We start from the raw sequence: 23,129 nt of genomic DNA, 5'->3' as shown, positions 1-23,129 counted from the left end.
TCTCCTCCACCCCTGCCTCTCTCAATCTCTCTCTCTCTCAAATAAATAAACAAACAAACAAATAAAATCTTTTTAAAAAAAGCAGTATTGTGGTTTATTTATGACTGAAACTGTCACCGTTGAAAGTATCGAGGCTTTGAATGGGTACGAGATCTCTGTGTGTGGACACAGGTATGCCTGCTGGTGACAGAAAGGTGAGCAAGACAGGATCAGAGGCTGCTGTGGTCATTTTGTTTTTTCGACTCATAATATGTACGCTTTCAGGCCTGTGAGCGCCTGAGAAACCAGTTGTGGGCCTGCCATTTGCAGTGGAATGTACTGGGATTTGCTTTTTTTACAAGAGTTAGTTTTGAGGCTCTCTATACTTAGTGTATTCTGAACCAAGTCCTGATTCAAGCCCTTTATATTTATGGTCTTGTGGAAATAAGTTTTTTAAAAAACGTGGGGACAAAATATATTTGCTGCCATGGGCGAAAACTAATGCTTTGAACACCTTGTTTCTTGAAGTTAAGAAATGCTTATGATGCTCTTTGTTCTCTGAACAGTGGTGTGAGTACTTGGGGGAAATCAGGACAGACAGACGAAGACCTGGCATCTTTCTGGATTCGTGGATCCCAGACCTTCTTCTCTCCTTTTTCTGTCTGAACAGAGCAACAGTTTATGAAATGTGCAGGGCAACAGCATGTCGGTGCTTAGTTTTCAGAGGTGGAATATCTCTCGTGCTCAAGTAGCCTTCAGTCGTGACTGTCGGCTCTCTATTTTTTTCTGTGCCATGGTTTAATTCCCTTTTAATTTAAACCCCGGAGCACCTCAGGTTCCTTTGAATTGCCACCACCGACTGCTGTTCTTTTGTGTTTCTGTCGCATCTGTATTTGCGAAGTAGTTCGCATTCTCTTTCCTTCATCTATTCACGGTCAACTCGTTGACGGAGGTGCACGGCGCACTCCCTGGGGAAACAACAAGTCGCAGGCGAGAGAGGCTGACTTGCCCACACCAGACACTCAGTGGGTCACAGAGCCAGGAGTCAGACTTGAGGGCCGCTGTGTTTCAGGGGGTGCTAAGCTGAGCGGTCACCTGCTGTGCGACCTAGCAGGAGCTTGGCGACTCAGCAGAGATTTGTGGGCAGAGAACAAAAGGGCTGCCCACCATGTAGTTAGATGCCTGGTTACGCAACTCAGGAGAACGCGGGGCTCCAGATGGACTTCCAAGACGTCTTGTAATTGTCGTAACACATGCAGGACCCTGACACTTTCATGCTTACGGACTTCTCTCTCTGGTTGAATTTTTAAAATGTCGCGTGAGTAGTCGAAAGTTCCCCTGGGCACTTGGCAAGCTTGAAGGTTTGGAATTTTTTCCAGATCAGATGATGAGGCTGACCCGTCATCACCGTGAGTGACTTCTGGGTCCAGAGAACTTCCTTAAAGGTTTTACAACACGGTTACGTGTCTGAATATTTAAATTTAAGGCCATGCTGCTATGGCCTCATTGTATGGACCACACAGTGCGTGTCCTCACCTGGCGTGTAGACCGGGGTCTCTCGGCTGAGGGGATTGTGAAGCTTTGTAGTGGACAAGAAAGTTCTGCCAGCCGCGTGGGGCAGGAATTGCTGCTGTCTCTGCAGTGGGCTCCCTGCTCTTGGTGAGGGCAGTGTCTCCTTTTTAAACACGAAAGCGGAAATCACACTTAGTTCAGAGGAACCACTCTGACCTCCTCTCCGGCTTTAACCAGAGAGTTTAGAGATGGGTGCAGCTGTCTGGAGGCTCCCCACCTCCTTGCTTTTCCAATATTTCAAAAAACCCAGGAAAGTGATTAGAAGGAATTTTGCCAGATTGGGAGTCTATGAGGTGGAAAATAATACACCCTTAAAGTGGTTATTGTAAGTAGAAAAATAAATGGAGCATTTTTAGAAAATCAACTTACAGCGCAGAGTGGTTTCTGCTAGCTGTACGTGAGGGTGTTCAGAACCAACGTGATAGGTAGTGCTGGCCGGCCAGCTTTTGTAGTTCTTCTCCTCCTGATAACCTTTTGAACTGTTTCATAGAGTTGATCATAACAAATATTATGCCCCCCTTTTTTTCTGTGGTGGGAAAGTGTCAGGACTTGAAGGACAAATAATTGCATGGTGTCAGAGTCAGAAATAGAATCTGAGTTCTGAGCCAGGACTGCAGGCTGGACCGGGCTTGGCCTCCCCCCCACCGTCCCCCTCTCGGGGGGTCCACTCATCCCACCCCACGGGATGCAGGCCAGGATCCACACGGCGAGCCTCCTGATGCCTTCACTCACTGAGGAAAGCAAGCTATAGGGGATCTCAAAATCACAGAACACTTTGAAGGTGCCCCAGACAGTTTTGCACCCAACACACAATGCTGCGTTCTAATTGGTGGGCTTGAAAGCTGAGAGCTTCTTCACGCCTTCCTACCCCCCGAGCTTCATGCTGTGCGCTCTGCCCGAAAGTCCCGGCCCTCAGCAGGCCCCATTCTCTTCCTTTCAGAAAAAACCCGCGAGCTTTTCTGAGTAGCCGTTTTGGGAAATGGGATCTGAAATTAGTATTTTATGTCATTATTATCAGAGGAAAAGCTCATTTATGGAACATAAGAAGTAGGAAGATTGGTAAGAGAAGAAAGGGAAGAAGAAAGGGGGGATGAACCATGAGAGACTATGGACTCTGAGAAACAAACTGAGGGCCTCAGAGGGGAGGGGGTGGGGGAATGGGATAGGCTGGTGATGGGTAGTAAGGAGGGCACGTATTGCATGGTGCACTGGGTGTTATACGCAACTAATGATTATCATCGAACTTTACATCAGAAACCAGGGATGTACTGTATGGTGACTAACATAATAAAAAAATATTATTACAGATAAAAAAAATAAAAGGAAATTTATAGAGGTCTTGCCGTATTTTTGGTTTGAAGAAAATAGAATAGTAAGTTGAACACCTCATCTTAGAGGAGGCAGACCCGGCCTAGAAACTTCTTGCTGAAAGGATTAATAATTATCTGATAGCATGAAATGAACTTGTGTTCAGACAACTGTGTCAGACTCAAGATTGATTTTTCGTTTGTCTTTATCTGGGTAATAATCTCTTCCAGGTAGAGATATGAACTTGTGTTACGTGGATAATGACCGTTAGTAATCATTTTGATTAAAAGACCTTTTCTCGCTTCTCTCCGCGGAAAAGTCTACCATGTAGGCTGTTCTGTCTATAGGCTTAGTTAACTTAAAAAGAAAGCAAATGCAAATGTACATCATTCAGTAACAGGCGTATCTCAACAAGTTAGTATAGACAGTACTTTTTTTGCCATTAAGCATGCTGTGCTGAGTGTTGTAGAATTTAACTTTGAGAAAGACAATAGGCTTACTATTGGACTAGGGACTTTGCCAGTAAGTTCTTCAGGAAAGAAGGAATGGCCTCACCTGCTGGTGAACAGGACTAACACTTCTTGCTAACGATACTCCCGGGAAACTCCTTCCACTGGTAGGTGTTTGCCACCGCCATGTTTTGGGTGTTGAGGAACGTTTTGGGGGCCTCTCGATTATGTTCAGAAATATAACGGAGGAGGGACTGAGGATAGTTGGAGTATCCTTCAGACTCCCTGCATGAAAACATAATACTGTGAGCCATGGGGACACAGCCTTAACCTCTGGGCCCTTCTCCTTTGCACCCTATTGCTTGCCGAGATTTTGTGCTATGGCCAAGGTGGGCCTATAGGGGCCCAGAGACCCGTCTGCGCCCATAGGACCAGCCATCCTGGCCAGTGCCTCACGCGTTGTGATTCCTCACATTTTAGGAAAAGATGCTGATATTTGCTCCTGTTGTCTGAGGAATATATGTGTGGAGACAGTGCCTTCCACTGCCTCTCCATCTTTTCTCCATGTGTCTTGAACACCCTTTCCCTTCGTTTTCTCGTGAGCTTCTTCGGAAGGTGATAAGAACTACAGATATCAGCCTTTCTCTTCTGGAGATACACATCTTCCTTAACTGACCTTGGGGTTATACCTGGATAACCCCATGGTGAAGTCAAAAACACAGTCATTGCACGGATCCTACTGAACGTCATAGCCCAGCCCAGCCGACCTTAACCGTGCTCAGAACATTTACGTTAGGCTACAGCTGGGCAAGAGCATCCAACGCAAAGCCTGTTTTATAATGAAGTCTTGACTGTCTCATGATTGAATATTGTACCCAAAATGAAAACCAAAAGGCCTGCGTACGGGTGCAGAATGTTGGTGTAAGTGTGTTGGTTGTTGACCTTGGGATCCCGTGGCTGCCTAGGAGCTGCTGCCCCCACCCAGCATCCCAGGAGAGGATTGTACCACGCAGCTTAGCCTGGGAAAAGATAAACATTCCAAATTCTAAGTATGGTCTCTACTGAATGCGAATGGCTTTCACACCACTGTGCAGTCCAACCATGGTAAGTCAGGAACACCTGAGGGTGGGTCCGTGGTATCCCATCTTGGTTCTCTTTGTATGGCTCTGAGAGGTTGTTATATGGGACTATTTTTGAGCTGCAGAAAGCACTGGGTTTTATCCCTCGGTGCAGAGGAGCAGGGAATGAGATGGTTCCCCAGGAGAGAGGTAGAGGAAGCAGGAGAGGGGGTTGGAGGACCTCTCGTGACCGAGCAGCTCCTGGGTTGACACTGTGGCCTTTTTCCTTGGTGGCCGTGTCTGGTTCATAGAGCACCATTTCCCTTAAGAAAGGACATCTGGCTTGTTTGTCTGGTTTGACCCAAGGAGCCTGCCTCTGAAACCATGTGGACCTGCCTCCCTGCCACGAGAGTCCTCCAAGGTTTAGTTCCCATGGACTTTAAGGATGCGCGTTGCTCTTGAGTAGCAAGACCAGCCACAAAGAAGCCTTCAGGTAAATGTGTGGGGTTTTGCTCTTGCTGTCATGGCTTGTCTCCTCCACAATCAGCAGGCTTTTCACAGAAACCCGGGAGGACTGGAAATGCATAAGAACAGTGTCTATAAGCCATGGTAATTAAAACTGTAAATAGAATGAAAATGAAACATTCTAACTAAGCTTAAAATTCTTTTTCAGAGCGCACTGGCCTCTTTGCAAAGTTACTATCCCAGAGCCGTGGGGGTCCTTTTCACATTTAAGTTGGTTAGTCCCCGCCTGGATTGGCTCTTAGGACTGCTCGTTAAAGACAGGGACACTTCATGGGACTTAGCGAAATAAATTGACCTTTTGATTGGATTCATTCTCCGGATTTGCACAAAGGAATAATTACCTATGGTAAATTACCTTCATCGTGTGTGTACCTATAAAGAGGTGATATCAGACAGACTTCCCCAGTGTTTCATAGCGGGGTCCGGAAGCTCGCGGCTTTGGGGTTGTATTCAGAAGTGTTTCTGACACTTTGATTATGGAGGGACTTAGGTAACATGGTAACAAGATAAGGTAATTTGCAGCAGCGGTCGTTGCTCCTTTTTAAGAAGAATCTAAAGGCAACTCTATAAATAATTTATATCATTGTATTTTTCTGTCAATTCCATTTTTTAACAATCACAACCTGTTCTCTTGCACCTTTTCCAAAAGGTTAGGTATACGATTAGTCTCAGTATTGTCAGTTAAAAAAAACAACAAAACCCAAACATGTTTGAAGGCATTTTGCTTGCTGAAACGGGACCTAGGATGTGTTTTACTGAAAGGTGGCTGTCTGGAAACAACCTAAATGTCCGTGCACAGGGAGCTGGTGACATAAAGTATGGCTTGTGCCCTACAGTGGAATATGTGGCCATAAAAAGGAGTGATCTGTACTGATATGGAATGACCGCTAGGTTGTGTTGAGTAAAAAAAAAAAAAAAAAAAAAAAAATGCAGGTGCAGAACAATGTCTATAGTCAGACATGGGTTAAAGGACAAAATAAAAAGGTGTGTGCATCTGTGTGCTTACACATGCATCAAAGATCCTTGAGATACATGCAAAACTGAAGGTTTGTTCCCTCTGGGGAACGGAACTGGGTGCCCAGGAACAGGCAGAGAGGGACGCTTTCCACTTTCTCCCCTCTTTGTGGCACTTGAATGTTGAGCCAGGGAAATGCATCGCCTATTTGAAAAGTCAATAGATCGATTTAATGTTGAAATAAATAAATGATAGATTCTTCGTAACAGTCTTAGCTTCAAACTCCAAAGTGTGGTTATCGAGAGCAGCACTGTCCTGTCGAGCTTTCGGTGATGCTGGAATGCTCAGTGTGGGCGCCGTGCAGCTCCACGTGCACCAGCCACACGCGGCTTTGGAGCACTTGAAAGGTGACATATGCAACCGAGGAACTCAAGTTCTTAATTTCCTTTCATTTTTTAAATTTACACTTAAGTAGCCACCGTGGCTGGGTTGCCTTACCGACTGGGGATAGTTCCAGAGTATATGGTTTCCAGTATCTCTTCTGTTTTGAGCTCACTAAAGTTTAGAGGTGTTTTAGGAGGAATAATTATTCCTTTAAGCTCTCAGGGTAAAATGAATTATTGTAAGTCCAAGAAAATGCCTGCCTTCTCTTTTTTGCCCTCGAACTTAATGCCATTGCATATTTGTTGAAATAAGTGACTGTCAGATTTGCAGATCTTCTTTATTACCCAGGGAGATCGTTTTTATGGAAACAGTATCTTCCTGTGGGCTCGCGTGGAAGCTGTGTATGTTTTGGGGTTCATCTTCTCTTCTGTCACGCAGACCCTATTGCGTGCCTACCCCCAGAGTGACGTGCCAGGCACTTTGTTCTTGAGCCCCACAGCTGTTGTGACACGAGGGGACGGTTTGCATTCCTAGCCAGCAGCTGCCAGAAGGGCTTCTAAAATGGTTTTGGCAGGAAATAGTGCACAAGTGGAAACCAAGTTAAAAGCAGCTTGAAAAACAAACAGAATGACTTTGGATGCCACTTACTATATAGTCCGTCTTTCCACTGAAGATTGTCTTCGTGATTTGTGAACGTGGCTACACTCTGACCCCGTCCGTGGCCAGGCTGCATCTAATTGTCTTTGAAATCCAGGGTCTAGCCCAGGGCCTGGCATACGCCAGGAGGAGGTCATTATTTCTATTATTATCATCATTATTTTTAATGATCGACTATACTGCAAATTTGTTTAATTGATTTAGTTACTAGCTTACCACTGTTGTGCATTCAGGATAAACTAAGATGTAGATAATTAGTGGTTTTGGGTCCCTCCTCTCTTCTATCTACGACACAATACTGCCCACCCTCTGCTCTAGAGGAAGATATTATGAACATTATCTAAACATTATTTCTTCATCCTTTCTGCAAGCAAGGTTACTTTTGTTGCATGCAGGGAATGAGCACGCTCTCATTTAGTCTGAATCTCCTACAAAGTAGGAGACATAGGTGTGAACATGGTACCTTTTGAAGCTGAAGTCACACATCCCTCAGGCTGTTATATCAAATAAATGATTTTTTTTTTTGGTCCCTAAAGGGGAAACTACTAAAATCTTACTTCAGGCCTGAAGTCATTCATTCCACCAAATTCTGTCTGCTTGCTCTAGGAGGCCCCAGGAGCTCCAGCCTCTTGGACTCCCCAGAGCGTGTAGGATGTCAGGTGTTGTCTGCATGCAGGGGGGCTGACTGCTGCAGGGCTGTGGAAAGCAGTGCTCTGTTCTCGTTGCAGACCTTCACTGCATGGTGTAATTCCCACCTAAGGAAAGCTGGCACCCAGATTGAGAACATCGAGGAAGACTTCAGGAATGGCCTTAAGCTCATGCTGCTTTTGGAAGTCATCTCAGGTTGGTGTTAGACGTTGCATAGGTGTCCTACCCCACCCCGCGCGTCTGTGCGTAAGCTCTAGCTTGCATCTATTTAGAGATGACTGCATTGGAAGTTCCCTTCAAACCTGGCTGGGCCAGAACATGGTATTACTGGCAGAGAACACCTTTCCAAAGAGCAGTCTGCCTGGAGTTATTGTTCTGCTCTGAAAAAGGAGTAAATTCTGTTTAAAATTGACGTATTAAAATAATGTTTTCACCATCCGCCTTGAAACAAAATGAGAGAAGAAAAAGTGACACTTATGTGACTCCCCACCACGCTCCCCTCTCTTCTCTAAGCCCAGCGAGTGCGTCTCCCAGACACGGTGTTCCATGCAGAAAGCCAAGGACATGTTGGCATAACTCTGAAAACATGAGCTCAGATCCCAGAGGGGTTATGTTTTGCCCTGAATTTCAGTTGGCTGTTTTAGACTTTGGATGCGAGAAGGGATCACCCTTGAAGAAGTGTGAGTGGGAGAACGATAGCAGGTCTGCCCTGATCCATATATCTTTATAATCAGGTGTCTGCAATGAGCCCTGGCAGCCACCGCTGTGATTTGGACCAGGCTATCCTGACTTCCTCTAATAGCTAGTCAGCAACTCCAAAGCTGGATACCAACCAGCCTTTCTCTATACTCCTTTGTCAGTTGGCCGGTAGACCAAACCGGACTCTCCCAGCAGATCTGAAAAACATATGGCTCCACCCTGGTCCATTGGTCTCGAAAGTGATTTTGGTTCATGGTTCCCCCGTACTGTGGTTTACAGACACCAGAGACCCATCAGAAACAGTCACATAACTATTTCCGTTTACGGAAACATGGACTCGGAATTTTGGCATCTCAATTCTGTGTGATTACTTTCTCTGTGTCTACGCTGTTGTTTCTTCATCCACAGGGGAAAGGCTGCCCAAACCTGACCGAGGAAAAATGCGGTTCCACAAAATTGCTAATGTCAACAAGGCCTTGGATTACATAGCCAGCAAAGGCGTGAAACTGGTGTCCATTGGGGCTGAAGGTAGGGTTGACCCCGCCTGCTGCTCTGACCTCCCAGCGGAGGGTGGGTGGGCCTGCACCTGGACGGGCTCCTCCCACCGCCCTCCCACCACTTACGGTGCTTGCTTCATGTCAGGGTGTCCGGTAGGCTCTGGGGTACAGAGATGAGAGCAAAGGTACCATGAATGGCAAACCAGGCTCTAGGATTATTTGTAAAGAATAGAGTCAAATATAATGCCATCTTCTTCAACGTGATTATCGGGCTGAGAAAGAGCTTAACCTTCCCGGTGACTCTTAAGAACGAATTAATAGGAGGCAAGCGTCCTCTTCATTCTCTGGGAGATTGGGAGCCCTGGTGAGTTTGGCAGGAGCTGAGACGACTCTGATTCTTACTGTATACAGCTGAGTACTTTGAACTTGCCCCACCTGGGGAGCTCTGGAACTACCGTGGTGATGGTGAGCCTGTGTTCTCTGAACTTGATTACTTAGAACCTTGGTGCATCTAGTCTTTAAGCTTTGGAGACTCTTGGGTTGTTTTCAGTGATTATGCATTTGCAAGATATGTGCTTATTATGAACTCAGAACTCATTTAAACCAGAGACATTTGGTTATGAATATTGTATAACTAGACACACAGTGACACTTACAAAACATGAACTGGTCTTTCCGTGTATATATATTTTTTCCAATAGCTCTCAAGTCAAAACTTATGGGAAACGTACAAGCTATAGGGAAAATTTATGCACTGATTACTTTATCTTAACACGAATTTGTGGTTGTTTTTTCTTTCCTAAAGAAATTGTGGATGGCAACGTGAAGATGACGCTGGGTATGATCTGGACCATCATCCTTCGTTTCGCTATTCAGGATATTTCAGTTGAAGGTAAAAGACATGGTTGAAAATCTGGTTGTATTAGGCTAGAGTAATTGTAAATTGAGTTTATAAAGTAAAATTTAAATAGGGTTTTGTAAAATTGAACAGTCATTTACATGATTTAATGGAAGATAAGGGAGTTGGGTTTTCACAGGTTTTATATTTGTGTGGGAAAGACCCCATTCATGGGGGTGGAATCATTTTGGAAAAGATGAGCACATGTTCAGAACAGAAGTCGCTTTTTAAAATGAGCATTTTTTGAGTTTTTAATTGCGTATTATACTCGTAGGTTCGCAACTATAACAGTTCTGTAGACTTGCAGTTGAAACGTGTTTTTTTTCAGGTGCAAAAAAACAATCTGTTGAAATCTGAGTGTATTCATTCACCCTCCCTCCCTACCTTCCTCCTCTGTCTCTTTCTTTCTGTTAACAAAATCTCCCTTGTTACTGCAGCTTTTGCCCTGACAACTGTTCCGTCACTATAATAGAACCGTAGTCCTTGGCACTGCCACCCAAGATGAAAATCTTTAGTCTTTTACGCCCACAGTACTCCTAAATATTTTGATGAATTCAGCACTGTTGAAAAGTGTCAAATTGACATTCTTACAATTAGAACTTTGCCTATTTAGCCCTCAAATCACAGAATGTGTAGCTGCAGAACACATTTGAAGGTAGTCTGAATTGTCGGGCCAGTCAGCGTCCTGCACCTTGGTCACCTAATGGGTAACCAGGTACCGGAACGGTGAGGGGAGGGGCATTGTTTGTAATTCCGCCCGGGACTGAGTACCCTCCGATGCGGGTCTTCTTAGGTGATGTTAGTTACTAATCCACCAACAAACATTAAAAACCAATAATGTCCCTGCTTCTGTGCCGGATGGCATGAAGCCGACAATATTTACCCTTGAGGAATTTTTGACCCACTTAGATTATTCCCTTCTGGCATGGAAGCCCCATTCGTGTCACCTAAAAATCTAAGTAAGATACTCTCAATAATTCAGGCTCGAAAATGACAGCCAGCTAGAATTAATAAATAGTCTGAATTTGAAAATTTTCATACAGTGTGTTTTATTAAAGTACATTCATTTCATTCCAGTGAAAATAATAAGATGCTTCTTAAAAGTTCTTGTTTTATTAAAAAACAGTAATTTGTAATAATTTTACCAATTTTGTATACTTCCAAATTTTAATATGTAAACAGTTGATCCCACCTTAAAGAACAAATACTGTTTTTAAAAATCATGTTCACACAATTGCATTTGCTAGAGTAGCAAATCCTTTTCCCACAAATACTACAGAGGTTATTACAGGTTTTTTTATGATTGGTTACAAATTTCAAATTAGTTGATAATACTAATTTAGAACTTGCTTCTAGTTCAAGTGTAGCTATGAGTGGTATTATCCATTATTCATTTTCCCTAACGTGATTATTAATGTGCCCCAAATAAGATAAACAAGTCACAATATTTTGTGAAATATGACAATTAAAAAATGCATTAATCTGCTTTTCCAAAGACTAAGAAATGAAACACCCAAAAGTGGGAATTTGATTAGCAAAGTGCCTAGATCTCTTCCAAGTAGGTATCTTTCAGAGGTAGTTGGCTGACTTACATTTTTATTTTATTTACTGTTTTACTTTTTCGGAGTCATTTCTTAACAACCTCGCTAATTTGTGGAGGTCTATAGAAAGATGATCTTAGTTCATTTTAATGATGTGTAGCATGTGCAAAAAGACATTGTTATTATGACTGAATCCTTTGAGGAGCCAGTCTCCTTCCACAGAATGCTGGATTTCTTCCAGGAAATAAAATGAGAGATCAATACACCTGCTAATGAAGGAGGTCCCAGTGCACACGGATGGGGTTGCTTGGTGCATCTTGTGGTATTTTGTTATGGAATGATAAATGGCCCTACCTATTTATAATGTGCTTTTCTCATCCACGATTTTGTGTATGCCAAATGGCCGTGCTTCGGTGTAAGCTGTCCTTGCAGGGAGCCGGGACATAATAGGCACCACCTTGTAGCCTGGTCAGGAGAACCTAACAATGGTCTTGAGGGTGGGAGAGAGAGTCCATTTGATTAGATTAGCCAATGAACTAAGGAGAGAACTTTGACGTTCATCGCCTAAGAGTGTTCAGACATATTCAGACAGAAATTAGGTGAAACTCCATGACTGGCAAATTTTAACTTCAGTAGCAGTTATGAGATTGTATTGATCTGCTTTACCTCTGTTTACTTTTCTAGCCTAAATTTCATTTCAACTTTGTAAAATACAGTGCGTTATTCCCTCCTGATGATGTACTTTTTCTTATTAGTTACATTGGTCGGGTAACATTTGCAGCAACATGGACGGCACTGGAGGAGATAATGCTAAGTGAAATAAGTCAAGCAGAGAAAGACAATTATCATATGGTTTCACTCATTTATGGAACATAAGAAATAGGAAGATCAGTAGGGGAAGGAGGGAAGAATGAAGGGGGGGTAAACAGAAGGGGGAATGAGCAATGAGAGACTATGGACTCTGGGAAACAAACCGAGGGCTTCAGAGGGGAGGGGGTGGGAGAATGGGATAGGCTGGTGATGGGTAGTAAGGAGGGCACGTACTGCATGGTGCACTGGGTGTTATACGCAAATAATGAATCATGGAACTTTATATCAAAAACTAGGGATGTACTGTATGGTGACTAATGTAACATAATAAAAAATTATTATAAAAAAAAAGAAAAAAAATTAGTTACATTGGTCGGGACCCCAAAGGCAGGCAGTATGGAGTTCCATTTTTCAATGTTTTTACCAGTTAATATTTGAGTAAAGTCTTAGGACTTTCCGTTGTTTCTCTTAATAAGATTTTCTAGAGAAGAGACATGAATAAGAGTCATTCAGATGATTCCTATAGCACATGAAATTTTGGGAGTGTGTTTATTTCAGCTGGGTTATGGGTCACAGGAAAGTCTGAACTAGAATGGACAATGGAGATAAATAATTACAGAATACTTTTTACAGAAAAAAAAAATCAACTGAGTCCTAACTGAAACAGAAGGCCAGGGCCCAATGTTAGTCAAGAGTCCCCATCTTTACAGGGGTTTTCTAAATTGTTAGCACTTGAATACAGGCAGAATCCTAGATTTTGGGAGTGGTTTTGAGGAGCTGTTTGGATGCATGTAACTTTGGGTCCTCCAAAATGCCAGAGCCCGGTGGGTATTAGCTTGGGCTATCATAACAAAATACCATAGACTGAGTGGCCTGACAAACAGAAATTTATTTTCTCATGGTTCTAGAGGCTGGGAGTCCTCGATCAGTGCCAGCATGGTCCGTGTTTGCTAAGGACCTTCATTTTGGCTTGTAGATGGTCACCTTCTTGCAATCTCCTTCATGGCAGAGGGAGAGGAAGAGCTCTCTTCTCAGAAGGACACTAATCCCGTCATGGGAGCCCCACCCTCATGACCTCATCTAACCCTAATTGCCTCCCAAAGCCTCCATCTCTAAATAAGTCAGGGCTTTAACATAGGAGTTTGGGGGGATACAAACATTCAGTCCAGAACAGACGTGCCGGAGCTATGTTGCGGGAAATGCATATGAAGAACCAGAAATGGCCGAGAGAGCCATCAGGCCAGTGCACCTGGCCAACCCCTGTGCTGGAGAAGAAGGGAGGGCTGCAGGGAGAAGGGTCTTCACAGCAGTAGGGCCGCAGGCCTGTTCAGCCAGGCTGATGGGAGCCCTTCAGCGTCTGTCGCTCTGAGGAGCTGCGCGGGCACAGGAGTGGCCCGGGCCCAGGGCCCCTCCTCCCTCCCTCAGCACCGGGCTGGAGTGGCAGGAGGAGCTATGGCCTCCGGGGAACGCCGGGGTGGCTTCCGCGCAGCCCCTCAGCGGCCTGCCGTGCGCTACCACGGGGGCCTGTCGTTGTTTCTACTTGATCACAACTCAAGTGGCCCAAGCTGGAACATACTAATACAAGCCTTTTGGTATTGTAAAAGTCAGCGGGGGAGGGCGTCAATCTGAGACGCCGCGGCCTCTGTGAATCCCGTTGACCTAAAACCGTAAGTGAGTCGAACGACTGGTTAGCGAAGTCCTAGACTAGTGAGTAGTGGTAGTTTTTAAGTGAAACTTCGAAAATATGATTAGTTGCCAATATCCCTGTGGTCTGCTTTTCTATGATGTCACACCTTGTCGTTGCTCCTGTGTCGGCCTGTTCAGGTCCCTTCGGTGACGTCAGAAGTCCGTCCCCGGGAGCAGGGTCCCGGCAGAGATCGTGAGACACGATGATGCGTTGGGTGGTTGCCCCCCGGGAGGCCGCTTTGTCAAGGGCCTAGGCGCTGGGTGCATTAAGCAGTGAGTATCTCCGTGTGGACACTTTTTCTTGGCTGTCATTACAGAAACCTCGGCCAAAGAAGGCCTGCTGCTTTGGTGTCAGAGGAAAACCGCTCCTTATAGAAACGTGAACATTCAGAACTTCCACACCAGGTGAGCAAGCAGGGCCCTGGGCTGCTTGCATTCTCACTGGAGTCCTCAGTGGCCGAGAGGGCCCTGGTTACGTGTGCGAGCGTCTTCGGGCTCCTGTCTGAGACGTGTTTTACGTCTGCAGTGGACCTGAGGCTGCAGCCTCTGTGATGCTTACTATCTCTCAGGGGAACACGTCTGATTAGGGTTTGAGGTGCTGGGAAAACAGCACGGTACTGCTAGGCACCCCAGTGGGCCTTACAGTTTGGGGGTGTAGGCATGCCCCTCACTGTGGCCTTCCCCGGCTGCTGGGGGAGGTGGCAGGCGTGGCTTCTCAGCAAGGACACCAAGGCCGAGTCTGCGTGTCCCCCTGATGTACTGTCTCCACCCCGATGCCTCCCTCTGGGCTACACGGAAAGACACTTCCTCGGCCAGCTGTGGATGCTGGGGCTCGAGAGCAGGAGGAAACTCATGTTTGTAAAATGACAGGAACCTGTGTGAATGAAACCTGAATGTAATCTCAGAGCGTGGGGTCTCTCCTCACGCGGGTCTTCCACCATTATCATTTGTGAGTAGAAGAGTTGTCTGTATTTTCACCGTTTACATGGTGGGTTACCCGGGAATAGAAACGGATCCCCAGCCACCATGGATAATCAGAGAAATGAAGGGAGGAAATATGGGGGAGGTTCTCCCGGGTAGACAAATATGAGAGTGTCTACCAGGCGTCAGGCACTGAGCCAGGCCTTGAGCATACAAAGGTGGGGAAGAGGACTTCTCTGTCCCCCCAACACGCTGTCTCAAGGATAGGAGAAGCCATGAAGTAGAAGGCAGGCCTTCTGCCAGTGTGAAAGTCAACTTGCTTCTCGATGACCTTCTCACCTTTCCTCCTTGGGCCCAAGATTGGCCCCAAGCACTTCAGCTGTGTAGCCCCTGGGGTTTCTTTCTTCCCCTGACACTCTGAGGAACAGAACTACCACTCCCAGCCCTCGGTGAACCCCTGGTCACCACCGGCAAGCTCAAAGCCCGGGGTTGTCTAGAGAACAGTTAGCACGAGCATCTCTGGGGAAACAGACCAGGAATCCAGGTCCTCTTTGCTGAGTTCTTGGGGCGCTAATGTGTCTTTGCCTTTTTGAAAACAAGTAAAGAACATTGTGAAGACAGAGGAGTCCCTGGGAGCTGAGTGTACTAAGGATCTTGGGGGGAAGTGCAGACATCCTTGTGTGTGGTTATTGGGCAGACCCTGCAGGAGGGCCGACGTGGGAGACTGAGAGGAGAGAGGGAGGACGGATCAGGACCCGAGGGCACTGACCGGGGAGGAGGGCAGAGGTGGAGCAGAGGGCCGTTTCAGGTTCTTGCAGCCCAGAACCAGCCTGGGCCGGGAGACAGGGAGGAGGCAAGGGTGGGCCTGGAGCTGTAAATGAAGAGGAGCCCAGCAGACCCCAGAAGGACCCCAGGAAGAAGCCTGGTGTTCAAGGAAGGGACCACAAGGTCACTGGGTCAAGTAGGGAGGGAGGAACAGGGGGCCTTGTGTGCATTCAGTCAGACAGAAGGACATGAGGGGCCGTGCATCCCACCATTTCCAGCCTGAGTCTGACCAAGGGCAGAGAGCCTTGCTGCTGCTTTCTCTCCGCTAACACATGTTCCTGTTCTTCCGACCATGGTGCAGCTGGAAGGATGGCCTCGGACTCTGTGCGCTCATCCACAGACACCGGCCCGACCTCATTGACTACTCAAAGCTTAACAAGGTCATTTTGGGCGCCTGGCATGCCGTGTCCGCTCTGCCCCTCAGCATGTCGTCCTCCAAGTGAGCACATCAGCACTGAACTCGCATAAGAACACGCAGGCTGTCGCCAGCCGTCTCCCTGCTAGCCTTGCACGCAATGCAGACGGGACAGGCAGCCAGGAAAATACTTTGATTGATAATTATTTAATTACTGTTAAATAGGGTGGGACAAGACCCAAAGCCAAGTCACCCTTTTGGCTCAAATTAAGATGTTTTTTAGAGATTTTACATTCCCAGATTGTAAATATGAGAAGGGAAGCATATATGGGCTTTTTTGAGGGGGGAGTTGAAATGTTCAAATACTCTAAGCCTTCTTTTTAAATTCCCTTTACCTTTTCCGAAGGATTTAGTTGCAGACATTTTTACTCAGAACTGATTAACTTCTCACACGAGGGGCATTTGATCATTATCTTGCAATCGAGAGAAGGTATTCGTTGTGGCTTTAGAGAAGAGTGTTTGGGGGCACCTGGCTGGCTCAGTCAGAAGAGTGTGCGACTCTTGGTCTCGGGATTGTGAGTTCGAGCCGCACGTTAGGCGAAGAGATTACTTAAAAATAAAATCTTAAAAAAAAATTTTTTTTAAAGAAAACTGTTTTCGTTATTAATTTTAGTTTTGCTCTCTTTAGAAAATTCAGCTGATGACATTTTAATTCTCTCTCTAAGCTTAAGCTTTAGTGTACTTAAGTTTCAAATAGTCTCAGAACTCTTTCTTCAGAAAAGTAGTTTAGAAATATAATCTGTGATGGAAGCCTTGTGGCAGGCAGTGCACTGCCCTGGACATGATGACATGTACAGATTTAGGACTACAGGCTGCCTGCCCCGAACAGGTCGCCGCGAGTCCCTCTGGTTGCTGGTGTGCTCTGCCGGCCGCTCGCTTGAGTTGCCGTGTTGTGGTGTGGAGTCTGTCCCCGCATGCCGCCCCTACCTGTGTGCCATGCATGGTCGTTGGAAAGGTCACTTCTGCCCCCTCATTCGTTGTTACTTGCTCGTTGCTCACTGCGGGCCTGTCTCCGATGACTGCGGGGGAGCTCGTGAAGAATTGACTTGCAGGGAAAGATGAACCCTACAATTCCGTGACAGAGGGTTGCCGGAGGTCCTCAACTTTTCAAAGCCCATATTCTCCTATTCTGGAGTTATTTTGAGACGTTTCAAACATGGAGATGGTGTATGTTTTTTTCAATGAATCTCTGTCTCATTTGCAGAATGAAGGGATTGTTCTAGATCGAACTAGATTTGTTAGCGCATTAGAATGGTCGATTTTTATTACGAATGGTCAACAGACCTGGGGTAATTGGCTGTCTAAGATGAGTGAAAAATGATAGTCATGAGCAATAGCAGTTCATACTTACATAGCTCTAGATTAGACTCCGTTGTTAATAAGTACATATGTTACATATGTATATATTCATATGTGTGGGACACATACCACACATATTATGTATGTTAATGCTCGTTCTACTGTGTATGTTACATATACATGCACATTCCTTCAGGCTTCACAGTGCACAGTGAGATATAATGCATCCGTACTGTTATCATCCCAGTTTTACAGATGAAGGGGTATGGAATTCAGCAGTCTGCCCAAGGTCACGTGGCCAGTCGCTGAGCCAAGAAAATACTGCACTGTCACGTTTTATCTCTCTCAGTTACAGTATAAATGAGACAGTGTTCACAGAGTCTCAGAATCCATCTATTTTTAATGCTGAAATTTTTCTTATATATTTAAAACAAAAAATCTTCCTCAGCAATTTGGCTTTATAAACATATGCATAAAATATGCAGGTAAGGCTCACATTATGACATGGCTGCTTTAAGGAAATGCTTATATGCTTTGTTAAAACATTTACTCAAAAAAAATGTTTTGCCTGAAATGTCTACTCGGTGAGTCCCGGAAGCTTACTTGGGTTTCTTCATTGACCCTCGTGCATGTGTTTTTAAAGTCCGCCCTTTTACAATTGCTTCAGCCTCTTCAGATGGACTCGTTGCAGAGCACTGCAGTGTCCAGAATGTTCAAAGGGCTTTGATGTCAAAATTCATTAAAGCCATCCCTGGACTAACAGTACTTTTCAGTTCAATTTTCTATCTTAACTACCCCTATCCCATTTCATGTTCATAATGACATCCTAAGTGGATCAAAACAAGAATGTTAAATGAGTCTTTAAATTTTTCGGTGTTTTGGTTATACACCTCTGGTTAAATTTATTGTATTATATACGTATGCAAATATAAATATGCATATTTAACCAATTTCACAGTGAAGATAAACGTAATCTTAAGAACAAAAATTTCCTCACAGTTTTCATGTACAATTTCAGTCTTTTGCATCCTAGAAGATAATTTTTGCTCTTTGTAGCCATCTTGTGACCTTCTTTGGGAATCCAGAAGTTTCACCAGCTGGCATGTTTCCCTCTCTTTACCCCTCAGCTTTCTTATATTTAAAGCAAAAGCACTGTACTAAATGTTCTCCGGGATCACCTTCGAGATCTGGGAATTGTCTGTTTCATGATTTCTTCTGGAATCATTGAAAGGTTGTTATCAATAGAGTTGAAAATGAGTTCGGAGGTATTCTGAGTGTTCTTTCCAGCCCATGAGGACATATCTGACAGCTTTTCTCCTGTCTGCAAAGCGGTTGTGCTCTGAAACCTTGGGCTCACGTTCTATGATTTGGAATGTGCATGTGTTGTGTGGGCTTCGTATCAGTTTTGGTGTTTCTCTAAGTGTTTGGAGCAACTGGAAAAAGATAAGAAGGAAAACTACTTACACTCTTACAGTTCTGTGCATGGAAAGGTCTCCTCCTAAAAATGAGGTGTGTGAAACACATTATTCATAAGTGCTGTTCAAAAGCTATTTTCAAACAGTGGTTGTGCTGTTTTTCATGCAGGATGACCCAATAGGAAATATTAACCTGGCCATGGAAATTGCAGAGAAGCACCTGGATATTCCCAAAATGCTGGATGCTGAAGGTGAGAGGAAAATTGTGTTTACTGACTAAAGTCTGTGGCCTCGTCGTGCCGTGGCCGTGTGCGGGTTTGTAAAACTCTGTAGCCAAGTTACATCTGACGAACTTAGGAATCTGAAGACGTTCCTGTCATTGGCCACGGGAGTGTGAGGAGCATTTTTAGCTCGTTCATGAGTTCTTTTTGAAACTCCTGCTCAGAGCCACGCCAGCAAAACTAGAGTGAAAGAGTTTGGTAAAAGGTTCAGGTTTGGCAAAGAAACGGAATGCTTTGGTTTGCGATCTGCAAAGACAAACTTACTTTTTTTATTTTTGTAACAACACACTTATTTTTCTTACCACATGGAGACAAGCTTAGCAAATACGTCTTCTTGTGAAGTGCTCAGGACTCCACAAGGAAAAACATCCTTCCTTCCAACCAGAAGTTAGAAGAAATAGAGAACATGGGACATTTGGCCGTCCGCGTACCTCTCGAACTTCCACGTTCGATTTTGGGTCTAAGTTAAATTTAGTTTAGTTAGATCTGGGAGAACGTCTAACCATTTTACAGCTGAGCATCGTGCTTGCTGGGGACTCGTTCCAGGTAACCTGTGTGCCCTCTCTGTGATACGTTTGCGTGCGGTGTCCCTACGGCACACCATAGAAAGCACAGGTACGGGGAGACCATCTGTTCATTTCCCTTGTCAGGGTTCACTCACCACTCAACAGACACAGATTGAGTGCCTGCCAGGAGCGAGACCCTCTGCGAGGTACTTGGGGAGAGAATGAGATGTGTAAGGTGGGGCCCTGCCCTCAGGGAACTCACGTTGCTGCGTTTGTTGTTAATACTGTTACTCCGTAATGGTCCATTTCTTCCCCTAATTGGCATTATTGACGAAAAGCAAAGAACTTGATTATAGTCAGTTGTCAGTCTTCTGTTCCTCCTCATTTTTGGTGATTGCATTATAAATTATCATAAACTAGGTGGCTTGAAGCAGCAGGAATTTGTAGGCTGTAAGTCTGAAACCAAGCTGTTGGCAGGGCCGTGCTTCCTCCAAAGCCTGTAAAGCAGGTTCCTTCCTCGTCTCTTCCAGCTGCAGAAAGCCCTGTGCACTCCTTGGCTTCTGGTAGCATCACTCTTCCCTCTCTGTCTGTATGTCTCTTTCCCTCTCTCCTGTAAGGACATCAGTCATGTTAGATTAAGGATCCTCCCTACCCCAGCAGGACCTCGTCTTAACTTGATTCTCTCTACAACAGCCTACTTGCGAATGAGGTCCCATTCACAGGTACCAGGGGTGGGGGATAGGACTTCAACATGTCCTTTTAGGGACACATAACAGTGACCTTCAAAGCAGGATTCTGATTTTACCCATTCATTAATTTAACCATTTTAACAAACACCTGTATTACTGGGCATTAACCCTTTAATACACTCCTCCGAATCTGTTGATGGTTTTCCAACACTCTGCAAAGGGAGAGAGTCAGTCAAGTAATGAAGCAACAACATAGAAAAAATAGTTCCTTTTTCTAAGCTAAGTCTACATTTGCGTGGCATCTCCTTCGACCTTTCCATAGAGTAAGTAACTACGCAGGGTTCACCCACTCGAATTAATAGCTAGGATACTAAAGGGAGGAGAAAACAGATGACATTTAGTAAGTTAATGCCTCCCTAATACACTGCAGTCGAGGGTGAGTTCAGGGTCACCATTACTCCTCTGGGCTGCTGACGTGCTTCTTAGTCGGTACATTTTCCCTTAGCCTCTGAGTCCCAGTCCGGGCGTGTGTCCACCCTGTGAATCCTCCCAGGCCGATGAGATGCGCTGGTACGCCTTCATTTCCTCCTCCGTTGTGACACGTTTTCATCTATTTTCTTTTCCTTTCAAGTGTTCAGAAAAATGCTTACATACTATAATATTTTCTGTGTAATTTCTCACAGGAATCTTCTAGCAGTCATGAACTTGACTGACTTGGGTGTGGGGCTCACTGACTGACAGGACTACCCAGCAGGTCCCCCGCGCGTGACCCTCTCTGTATCCTCGCTACACCTGCCATTGGACTTATCACCCCCACGGTGTGGTGGTAGCGTGCCCTTGTTTCAGCGGCGTCCCCGAGCTGGCCGCCTCCTGTCAGAACGCTCGTCCCTCCGGAGCAGCCTTGCCTTCCCGCCTGCTGCTCTTCACCTCACTTCCTGTCCTTGTGTTGGGGCCTGAACCCTAAGTGGGGATTTCCGAGGTACTCCTTGGGCCCCTCTCCCGTGGACTGTTGCCCGTAGCAAACACTGGAGAAATTTGTCCTCCTCTTAAGCATCTGATGTGCTTTGAAAAGGGTCTGGAAGTTGTTTCTCTATTTTCCTCCACAAACTTTTCCCTCAGGTGAGCTCCGGGCTTAGGTTCCTGCGTGTGCAGGTTCTGTGTGGACTCGCAGAGGGGATCTCTGTCGACCCCCGGCCGTCCGTGTGTGCAGCGGGAGACCGTCTCGGGGGATGCTCTGTGCTGTGCATCCTGGGGGCTCCCGGAGCGCCGATCCTGGCCGCGGGTGTGACCTCCTTGCCCGTTGAGGGCTCTTTCTGGGCTACCGTGTCCTTCTCTGGCAGTCCTCAAAAGTGCACAGAGAGGAAGGACTTCATAGGTCCGAATTCTTTGACGGGAGCCAACGTTTTAACCGCAAAGTGTGGGAGGGGTGCGGGGGAGAGATGCGAGGCTGTGACTCTTCTCCGAGGCAGCACTTGGCCGAAGCCGCGGGTGCTAGAACATCCGGCAGTTAACCTTCTTTTCTCCACACAGATTTAGTATACACTGCCAGACCCGATGAGAGAGCCATAATGACTTATGTTTCCTGTTACTATCATGCTTTTGCTGGTGCACAGAAGGTGAGGATGTAAAACATGAATCACCACTCACCCTTCACCTTCTGTGTCTTAATTTTTTTTCCCCAATTGTTTTTCTCTTTTCCCCTCTCCTCCGAGTAAGGAGACCTGTCTGGTTTGAGGAGGCAGTCATTTGTCTTTTTTAGTCTAGTTTTCTTTGAAACTTACTTTCTGTCCATGCAATAGTATGCCGTTCATGTTTGTTTTCCAGAAGATTCCATGCCGTGACACAACCCCACATCCTTTCTAGGCATACCCTCTGAAAACCCGGTGACTAGGTTTCCCCCTTTAGGGAATTACAAGGTCTCTTTTTAACTGCATTCTATCCAGTGACAGAACCGAGTTTAGTTAAAAAGCAATTCAGCAAACAATGGTGTCGCCAGAGTGGAAGTAGAAAGGTTGTGTGTTCGCACTGTCCTGCTTTCTCTTCCTGCTGGTGGTCTCGGCAGCTAATACAAATGGTAGCAACAGTAACAACACATGCAAGCCGTGTCTATCCTTCTCTCTAGAGGTTTTGTTACCCTTGGTGATTTCTGTAAATGGCAAGGTAAGTAGGCACAGAAGGGGTTAGAAGCCACGTTCTCTCCAGTGAATCTCGTCCCCCTAGGAGCCAGGGCCGCTCACGGAGCCAGAAAACTGATGGTTAGGAAGGTGGGGTGGGGTGGGGTGGGGTGGGGAAGGGGCAGCAGAGATGGGGCCATGGGGCACTGCCAGTGTTCCCAGCATCTTGCAAGGGGACACGTGTTGCTCAGAGCAGCAGTGACAGATGACCTGATGCGGTCAGCAGACAAGCAGACGTGGGCCTCACGAGTCATTAGGGTGTGATAACAAGCCCTGATCACGGTCCCCATATTCATGCCTTGACTGCGCTTTGAGAAGTTCATCACGGGGCGGGGGAGGGAGAAAGCTTTAGCTTGGTTTTATTAAAAAAACAAAACCATGCTGGTTCCCATCATTCGAGTCCTTCTGCTCACAAACCATGCCCGTGCCAGAGAGCCTTCCCGAGCTTTAGCGTCGTGGGCCCCAGACACACGCACAAAATGGATCGGTGTAAACCAATCTGTTCTTCCCTTTGTTCACCCTGGTTTCTACTCTTCATCTGTGTGTGTGTTTGTTTTCTGTGTTATTTTCCCTCCCTTCAGACATTGTGAACACTCCCAAACCCGACGAGAGAGCTATCATGACTTACGTGTCCTGCTTCTACCATGCGTTTGCGGGCGCGGAGCAGGTATTCAGCACGTGTGGATCGGGGCTGCCGGGCGGCTCTCCTGCACCGGTTTTACTTGTGTGTGCGTGTGTGCGTGCGCGTACCTGGGTGTGTGTCCGTGCGCTTCACATCTTACCTTGGAATCTAAGTGTGTTGTGACGACCTAATACGCCAATTTCCAAACTGTGAATCCTTTGTGTTTTTTAACAGCTTTAACTTTAGACCGTTCCTAAAATGTTGTTGTTTTTAACCTTTCCTTCCTTCTAAGATACTGCTTTGATTTCGTTAGTTA

The 23,129-nt window shown here is 45.8% G+C and overlaps 1 protein-coding gene across 2 annotated transcripts in view; it reads left to right on the top strand.

Annotated features, from left to right (window-relative positions):
- ACTN2 (actinin alpha 2) overlaps positions 1-23,129 on the top strand; it is a 63,049-nt gene that overhangs the window by 17,394 nt on the left and 22,526 nt on the right. The window contains exons 2-8 of one of the 2 annotated variants that reach the window (XM_040623802.1): positions 7,616-7,730; positions 8,643-8,762; positions 9,537-9,623; positions 13,984-14,071; positions 15,714-15,792; positions 18,711-18,792; positions 22,773-22,858. In XM_040623802.1, coding sequence (XP_040479736.1) covers positions 7,616-7,730; positions 8,643-8,762; positions 9,537-9,623; positions 13,984-14,071; positions 15,714-15,792; positions 18,711-18,792; positions 22,773-22,858 — 657 coding nt within the window. Of the gene's footprint in view, positions 1-7,615; positions 7,731-8,642; positions 8,763-9,536; positions 9,624-13,983; positions 14,072-15,713; positions 15,793-18,710; positions 18,793-21,547; positions 21,634-22,772; positions 22,859-23,129 lie in introns of both variants that reach the window. The other variant, XM_040623803.1, reaches the window with a different exon arrangement.

The sequence above is a fragment of the Ursus maritimus genome, unplaced genomic scaffold (assembly GCF_017311325.1).
Source record: "Ursus maritimus isolate PB19 unplaced genomic scaffold, ASM1731132v1 scaffold_7, whole genome shotgun sequence".
Classification (NCBI taxonomy): Eukaryota; Metazoa; Chordata; class Mammalia; order Carnivora; family Ursidae; genus Ursus; species Ursus maritimus.
Note: the sequence above shows the minus strand (reverse complement) of the source record. Positions and strands in the feature narration are given on the sequence as shown.